General features: G+C 29.8%; 1 protein-coding gene across 1 annotated transcript; it reads right to left on the bottom strand.

Moving 5' to 3' along the window:
• Positions 1-1803: 1803 nt before the first annotated feature.
• LOC110790417 (uncharacterized) lies at positions 1804-6988 on the bottom strand. The gene is made up of 13 exons (XM_056839510.1): positions 6933-6988; positions 6749-6837; positions 6470-6491; positions 5956-6153; positions 5347-5460; positions 5101-5202; positions 4857-4988; positions 4679-4765; positions 3900-4226; positions 2823-2993; positions 2526-2742; positions 2161-2167; positions 1804-2030 (listed from the first exon to the last, which is right to left on the bottom strand). Exons 1-13 carry the CDS (start codon positions 6986-6988, stop codon positions 1804-1806), a joined length of 1749 nt encoding a protein of 582 aa, XP_056695488.1.
• Between the last annotated feature and the right edge of the window lie 2224 nt (positions 6989-9212).

The following is a 9212-nucleotide window of genomic DNA, read 5'->3' as shown; positions in this document are numbered from 1 at the left end:
TAAGGTAGTAAATACAAAAGTGGTGTAGTAAATACCAAAATTTCCTATTTCCGATTCAGACAATATTTCCGTTTCCGGCAATATTTCCGATTCTGGCAATATTTCCATTTCCATTAATATTTTCCGATACGTACCATGTTTCCGTTTCCAACAACATCTACGACTTGGATAATATTTATATTTCCGATACGATCCATATTTCCGTTTCCGGCAATATCATGTTTCCGGAGTATTCATTTCTTGCTTATGACGATCTCAGCTCCCACTGAAACCAAGATCCGTTGATTCCGAATATCCATAGATGGAGTATTTAATGCCATTAAATACTTGATCCGTTTACGTACTATTTGTGTGACCCTACGGGTTCAGTCAAGAGTAAGCTGTGGATTAATATAATTAATTCCACTTGAACTGAAGCGGCCTCTAGCTAGGCATTCAGCTTACTTGATCTCACTGAATTATTAACTTGTTTAATTAATACTGAACCGCATTTATTAGACTTAATATTATATGCATACTTGGACCAAGGGCACTATTTCCTTCACTCATCGCATACAGGTTTCTTCATTAGGTCCTTGATTCTAGCAATTAGCGGCAATTTTGTTGGGCTCCCCTTCTGGAGTTTAAAGCTTCTCCTACATGTTCTTAAGAACTCCACATATTTATCATCGATAGCCTCATGTTCTGGCTCCACAATTTCTTCCCCTCCCAATGGTACACCATACATCTGATGAATGTCTTCTGGTGTGATAAAATTTTCATCACTTCCTTGCAGAATTATTGATTGTCGGTCGACATTAGAGCTCATAACTTGGTATTCTGCCAACGCTGAATTATGGTTTTCCATGCTGAGACTCAGAAATCCACCAAATCCAATTTTCCTGATAGCATCCTTGTGCTCGTCTGATAGTTTCTTGATAAGTTCAATCAATTGGGTTGGTGGAATTTTCTGATATAAAACCACCTTTTTCTTTTTCTTTGGAACAATAGGCATTGCATCCTCATCAATCTCTAATAACTCCAGATCATCGTCATTATGCTCTTCAATTTTTCCTTAGTTAGCCCTTGCCTTTGTCTCTTTTTATGAAAATCTGTAATTAAAATATACAGAACATATGTTGAGGAAAAATAGAACATACCATTGAAATTTTAGAACATAAAAACAAGATTATAAGAATATAAGGTCTTAAATAATTTAATTGTGTTAATTTATACATTAGAACATAAGGTCTTATTGTGCTTTAAATTCTTAAATCATTTTGTAAGTAATTTTCTCTTATGTTCTAATTCAGTTTACACATATTTTAATTAATCAGTCTTGTGTTCTAATTATATTTAATATTTTCTAAGTCAGTGTACACATGTTTTAATGAATCATTATTATGTTCTAACTCAGTTAACACATGTTCTAATTAATCTTTCTTGTGTTTTAATTGTTTTTAATATGTTCTAATTTTTTTTTCTTTTCTCAACCATTTTTTATGTGTTCTAGTTTATTATCATGATTTTCAAATATTTGAATATTGTAAAATTTACCTGTAATTGTTGTCTTTTTCTGTTGTTCAACGACTTTTCTTCCTCTTCTTCTTCTTTTTCCAATTCAAGATTTTCATCATCTTCCTGATCTTCTTCATAACTCTCAAACTCTTCTTTCTTCGAATCTTCTCCCGACATTCTTCCCATCTTTCTTTACCATCTCTTCCTCTTCCTCCTCATTATTTTCAGGCTTTCCCTTTAGATATTGACTGGAAATGTCAACATCTTCCTCCCCTTCTTCCATAGCCTTCTCAGATTCCTGCACTCTTAAGCTACTTCGGTTGGTGTTCTTCTTCCCAAGGCCTTGGCTGCCTTCTTCTGTACCACTCCCTTTCCCTTTTTTGCAACATTTTTGTCATCCTTTTCCTCTTCGTTTTTGTTAGTTGCATCCTTCTCCTTTTTTTTTTCTTCGGTGGTTGCAACCTTGAATTGACTTAGAAGTATATCATCATCTGTTTCTTCATCGTTCTGTTCAACTGGATCTTCTACCTCATCTTTTACGATTGTTTTCACTCCTCAAAGTGGTTGCAATCTTATTTTTGGTGCCACGGTTTACCTTTTCATTGTTCTTGGAGCAAAGGCAACAAACTCGTCTTTGTTAATGATTTCAACTTGTTCATTAACCTTCTACCTGTTACACAGTAAAAATGAAGTAGAATATACATTAGAATGTTTCATTATATATGAACATGAGGTATTAGTGTGTTTTAAATTCTTCAATCATATTCAAATAATTTACTCTTATGTTCTAATTTAGTTTACACATGTTCTAATTAATCAGTCCTGTGTTCTAATTATATTTAATATGTTCAAATTCAGTTTACTCATGTTCTAATTAATCATTCTTATTTTCTAATTAAGTTTACACATGTTCTAATTAATCACTCTTGTGTTCTAATTGTTTTTAATATGTTCTAAAGCAGTATAACATGCAAAATATAATTTATAAAACTAGAACAATAAGTTATCTATTACAACATAAAGTGTACTTTTTTTCCAACATACCTAGCAGGTGACTTCAGGTTTTCAGATTTATTCTCATCATTCTCAGTGTTTTCATCCTCATCACCGTCAGTGTTTTCATCATCATCACCGTCAGTGTTTTCATTCTCATCACCTTCAGTGCTGTCATCCGCATCATGTTCCTCTTCTCCAGAATCCTTCTTTTCCATTGGGCAAAGGGTTGATTTCTTTACATTCTCCCACCTGGTAAATTATGAAAAGAAGTTATTCTTTTATAATTTAAGCAATTAACTAAAATATAATGGTTCATATTCATAACATACCTAGGAGCTGATCTCGGTTTTTCTCTCTCATTGTTTTCATTCCTTTGCTTATGATCATCATCATCATCAGCTTTTTCATCATCTGTTTCTTCATTATCAGTTTCCACAAGGACTTCTTCCTGTTCATTTGTTTGTGAATTTTCATCCTCGTTTTCTTTCTTGGATCCATCCCTAACACATATTAATTATCAGCGCGTCTCCGGTGAGACCAGTCACACCATCAACTTGATGGTGCGACGAGCGCGAAACCAATAGCGTACCCCCTCTAAAACTATATAAAAAAAAAGTAACAGACCTAAACTATAGAAGTAACATACCTAAACTAAAAAAGTACCTCCTCTAAAATTATATATAAAAAAAAAGTAACATGTCTAAACTATAGAAGTAACATACCTAAACTAAAAATGTACCTCCCCTAAAACTATTCCGTATAAAAAAAAGTAACATGTCTAAACTATAGAAGTAACATACCTAAACTAAAAAAGTACCTCATCTAAAATTATAAATAAAAAAGTAACATGTCTAAACTATAGAAGTAACATACCTAAACTAAAAAAAGTACCTTCTCTAAAATTATTAAAAAAGAAGTAACATTTCTAAACTATAGAAGTAACATACCTAAACTAAGAAGGTATCTCCCCTAAAACTACTCCGTATAAAAAAAGTAACATGTATAAACTATAGAAGTAACATACCTAAACTAAAAAAAGTACTTCCTCTAAAATTATATAAAAAAAAGTAACATGTCTAAACTATAGAAGTAACATACCTAATCTAAGAAGGTATCTCCCCTAAAACTACTCCGTATAAAAAAAAAGTAACATGTATAAACTATAGAAGTAACATACCTAAACTAAAAAAAGTACCTCCTCTAAAATTATAAAAAAAAAAGGTAACATGTCTAAACTATAGAAGTAACATACCTAAATTCGCAAGTGTGAACTGGTCTCACCATCAGTTGATGGTGAAGACAGTCTCATATAAGAATTTGGGATTAATTATATATATAATTAGATTTTTATATCATTAAAATATTTTAAACTAAAATAAGATGAAAATTTTGGATCTTGGACTTACTTTGAATCAGTGTTTTTTAACGACTCGGCAATGGCCACTTGTATTGCAATTTCTAACTCATCATCTGCGTTTTCTTCAATTATTGGTTTTGTTCCCAGAGATGATGGTTCTAACTCATTTGAATGAGTTGTAACAGGTGGCAACTTCAATGTATCAGCTTTTATCTCTTCCTTCTTTTCCTCTGTTTTCTCCGGCTCTGTTTCTGCATTTTGTTTTTCTGTTGATGTGGTCTGAGGCACATCCACCTTTTGAGGCTCTTTTGTGTTCTCTTCCAGCTTTTCAGAATATTTAATCTCATTCGATATGTCCAACTTTTCCGCTTCATTCCTAAAAAAAATTACAACATATTGCAGACTTAATTAGCACGCACAAACAAGTAATTAAAACATATACATATGCAATTAGAACATAGGATGGTTTACTAAAACATTAAGTTATGAATTAGAACATAAGTCAAGGTTATTAGAACATACATTACAATTAAAAAGAACATTGATACAAGTGACTAAAACTTAAAATCCAACAATATTAGTTTTGTTTTTTCAAGTATTCTGAATGTGTTAAGTTTTAGATAAAAAGTGTTTACCTTTGATCATGGACAAATATAGGCACCGCCTTCACCCAATAAAGATCAACTTTAATTTTGAATCTCATTTTTTTGGTGGTTGACCCCTAAAGGTTTATAATTTATTCCAAATATTAGTACATGAATTGTTGATTATAATATAGGATTATTTAAATAAAACACACGTTTTTGAAAATTAGAACATAAGACATACACTTTTGGAACATAAGCAGCATACATAGGATTAAGTTTTTCCTTTCTTGGAATTTTAAGCCTCAGTACGATCTTTTCTTTTTCTTTCCTGTTTAGTTGTAGTTGTAAACATTTATTAGTAAAGGTTGTGAAATTGAAATTTATTTGTTCTTATTTTTACATTTAAATAGGTTTATTACCTCTTGATTGGAATTTCTTCAGTAGTTTTTTGTACCCCTTCAGGAGTAAATTTTAAGGTATGTCTAATCCTCTCTATCGGTTGAGGAACTCTAGTGTTTTCAGCTTCAACAGTAGGGTTTTCAGGAACACTCCTAACACATCGATTAAAATTTTTGAAACATTAGAAAATGGAGTAAGAACTTTCAATATTATTTTAAAAAACATATGAGGCATTTAATATTGAGGTAAAATTCTGAAACTTACTTTTGAATCGAAATTGTTGAATCAATCGAAGTTTCTTGCAACACGGGCTCTTGTTCACCGTCTTTTTCTGGATTTGGATTATCTTCTTCTATATCCTCATTCCTATAAATAAATTTGTATTTAATTATAAGAAATGACCAGGCAATAAGCATACTAAATCCAACTTTAAAAGACATGTTCTGAAGATTTTTCTTATGTTCTAAATATTGGCAAATGATTTTTCTAATTTAAATTCTGCAAAATTACCTTATACTGTCACATTCCAAAACGATGTTTTTCAAAATTTCTTCGTTCACAGTTGGACTTCCAAATGTGACTGTTTTTTGTTTTGTTTCAGCAACATCCTTCTCTGTTTTCTCTCTGTTTTTATTTTGATAACATATTATATTTTAGAGCATGCATCATAACATTTGAACATTTCATGTATGACATTAAAACATGCATTATAACATTTAAAACATGCTTAAAACAATATTTGGAACATACAGTATGTTATTCATAACATTATGGATCATTGTCAAAACAATTAGAACATGGCCAATAACATTAGATCATGGGCAAAAACTTTAGAACATGTTTAAAGACATTAGAACATTTCCTTTTTAGACTTAAATCATGGACACGAATAGTAAAACATGTCTTTATAACATTAGAACATGCTTTAAAATATTTAGAAAATTCCCATAAATTTATAACATTTTATTTACATCATTTTATCATCCAAGAAAACAGTAAAACATGTCCTATAATCTCTAGAACATGCTTAGAACATCAATTTAACAGTTAGAACATGCTTAAAACATCAATTTAACTTGAAATTATTATTTGAAACTCTAAATAATTTAATATTCTTACGATTTTGAAATATTTTCTTCTGTAGCATTTGTATGAAGTCCTGAAACAACTACATTATCATCCTTTTCATTTTGGATGTGATCCTCCTTGTTGAAAACATTAGAACATTTACTTGAAATATTTTCTTCTGTAGCATTTGTATGAAGTCCTGAAACAACTGCATTATCATCCTTTTCATTTTGGATGTGATCCTCCTTGCTGAAAACATTAGAACATTTACATAAATATTAGATCATGGCCAAAACTTTAGAACATGCTCAAAAATTTTAGAATATCTCTTTTATAAAATTAGATCATGGACTAAAACAATGAAACATTAAAAATTTTAGAAAATGGAAAATGCTTTAGAACATCCTTTTTCTAACATCAGATCTATCATTAAAACATTAAATCATGACTCCTAAGTTTAGAACTTGCCTTTGAACATCATTCTAAAATTAGAACATGCTTAGAACATCAATGTGTCATTAGAATATGTTCTAAAACATTAGATCATGACCAAAAAGTTTAGAACCTGCTCAAATTTTTCAGAATATCTGTTTTATAAAATTAGATTAGCACAAAAACATTGAAACATGTCTTAATAACATTAGAACATGCTTAGTAGTTTTAGAACATGCGAAAAAAAATTAGAACATTCTATTTTAACATCAAATCTAACATTAAAACATTAAATTATGACTATTAACTGTAGAACTTGCTTTAGGACATCAATTTAACATTAGAACATGCTTAGAACAACAATATAATTCCAATTTTTTATTTGAAACTGTAAATGATTTGAAATTCTTACGTATTGTAGTTTTTTCATCTGTTGAAGTAGCATTTTGACCAGAATCAACTGCGTTTTCTGCTTCATCACTTTGCATGTGCTCGATTTTGCTTAATATTCCAAAATTACACAAAAAAATTTAAAAAACTAATTGAAATTGACGAAAAATATTTAAAATGTTTGAATTTGTTAGATCATCACTAACCTTGTATTTTCGCAGATATTTGCAGAAGCAATCGCTTCTTCGTCACCTCTCTCCATCGAGGTTGAGTAGAATTTCCACCTCTAGGTTTTGTTTTTGCCATTTTTTTAGCAAATTTTTTTGATTAACCTTGATTGAAGTAATATAATGAAGTGTTGTTGTTTTTGCAAGAATTCGGCGGAAAATTGTTTAAATAGGGAAGAATATCAACGGTTTTCGTCCGTTGCAGCGAGTGAGTGTGAGGTTGAGGAGAGAGAAAGTGGTGAGAGAGGGGGGGTTATTGTATCCGAGGAGAGAGAAACTGTTTTTTCGTTTTATATGTTTGCTCGGTCTTTTTTATTTACGATTGTGCCATTATGGCAGTGCCTTGAGATTAGATCGTGGCCATTGGATCTTTTCTAATCCTACGGTGTAAAAGGTGTTCTTATTGATAGAAGTGTTCTTACATATATATATATATATATATATATATATATATATATATATATATATATATATATATATATATATATATGGATAATCTTTGATTTTTTTAACAGCCTTTGGCTTAGAGAATGAACCGTAGTCATTGTAGACTCACCTATCATACTCATTGTCATTGATTATAAGAACAATCACTGTTCTAATTACCGCTTAAAGTTGAAAAAAAAACTCATAAACAAAAAAATTGAATTTAACTTGTGCATCTCTCGAGCTTTAAATCTAGTTTATAATATCCAATGTACAATTAATTAAAATATGTTAAAAGTTACCAAAAATTGGTTAAATATTAACCCGATATACAATAAATTTATAATACACCTGATGCGTGCAAACCTTTTGAATCATTTCACTAGTAATACTACCCGGCTGGACCTAATACGTAATGATACCCATTATCCTTATGTTTTCTATCCTCTGATCTCATCCATCATATCACCTCTCTTCTATATATCTCTAATGGCTATACCAGGGTATAGCCATCTATTGGTGTACCCCCTCCTAAACAAAATAAAAAAGCTATATATGCATGTGCTTTCTTAAAAAAAAATTGCATATAAATTTTTCAAAAACCAGAAATCTCTCATTTTTGTTTTCTCTCTCCTCAAAGTTTCTCTCTCCTCAATATCTCTCTCCCCAAAAGTTTATCTCTCTTCATTTTTACGTGATTTTTTTCTCAAGTAACAATGTCCATCGGAAAATCCGCTTGTGTTTGCGCCGCCCTTATCATTCACGACAACGAAGTCGTTGCCACTAGTGATAAACTTCTTTTCTCCTTTTTTTTGATGTTAATTTCCTTATTTTTTTGTGATTTTTGATTGAATTTACATGTTGGTTAGAAACATGTCTTTGATAACTCAATAGATTTTCCCTATTATGTTGTACATTTGTGCGCACATCAATTTTTATGTGATTTAGAAATTTTCTGGTTGAATCTCCATATTCTCTCTCCATTTTCTTGCAAAATTTCTTCAAAAATCGGATTTAGAAATTTTTATGTTCAAATCCAGATTTTTCAAAATGTTCATATTTATATATAGTTATGTTCATTTTGTAAGATTCTAATGTTCATATCATTTTATTATGAAGATATATACATAATTGTTTATTAAGTTATGGAACTTTATAATGTTCATATTATGAGAATAATAGTTCATTTTGTTGTGTATAATATTTTATTTTTTCTTAAAATTGATTTCGTTAATATGTAAGTGATTTAAAATAAAATCTGGTTGACATCTCAATTTCTTGCCAACTTTTTTTCTCCAAAAAGATTTAGAATGTTGTTTATTTTTTAGATCTATATTTTTTTTTCGAGGTTCATATGGTCGAATGCATGATTATGTTCATTTTGTAATATTCAAATGCTTATATATATTTTTATTTATTAAGATTAAAATTGTGTTTGTTGACTAAGTAATGCAACTTAATAATGTTCACTTTTTGAGAATAAAATGTTCCATTATAAAAAAAAAATTATGTTCAAATTATTAAAAAGTAAGAGGCATGATGTTCATTTTCCGAAAATTATGATGTTCACATCTACTTATTATAAAGAATAAACTTATCATGGTTAACTTGATTAAGTTGTGGAACTTAAAAATGTTCATTTTCTGATAATAAAATGTTCATTTTCGGATAATAAATTGTTCATTTTCTGATAATAAAATGTTCATTATCATAAAGTTTTATGTTCAAATTATGAAAAAGTAAGAGGTATGATGTTCAATGTATAACTATTTAAGTTCATTTTTTTATAAGTTCTCTCTTTATTTTCAAAAACACATTTTCATATTGACTTTA

This window comes from Spinacia oleracea, chromosome 3 (assembly GCF_020520425.1).
Source record: "Spinacia oleracea cultivar Varoflay chromosome 3, BTI_SOV_V1, whole genome shotgun sequence".
Classification (NCBI taxonomy): Eukaryota; Viridiplantae; Streptophyta; class Magnoliopsida; order Caryophyllales; family Amaranthaceae; genus Spinacia; species Spinacia oleracea.
Note: the sequence above shows the minus strand (reverse complement) of the source record. Positions and strands in the feature narration are given on the sequence as shown.

Excerpts from the sequence above, each read along its gene's own strand:
- LOC110790417 (XM_056839510.1), bottom strand. The coding sequence starts at position 6,988 with ATGGAGAGAGGTGACGAAGAAGCGATTGCTTCTGCAAATATCTGCGAA. Across the intron at positions 4,227-4,678 it reads GCTGCTTATGTTCCAAAAGT|GAATGAAGCGGAAAAGTTGG; the intron begins GTATGTCTTATG and ends AATTTTTTTTAG. Across the intron at positions 2,994-3,899 it reads TTAAAAAACACTGATTCAAA|GGATGGATCCAAGAAAGAAA; the intron begins GTAAGTCCAAGA and ends AATATGTGTTAG.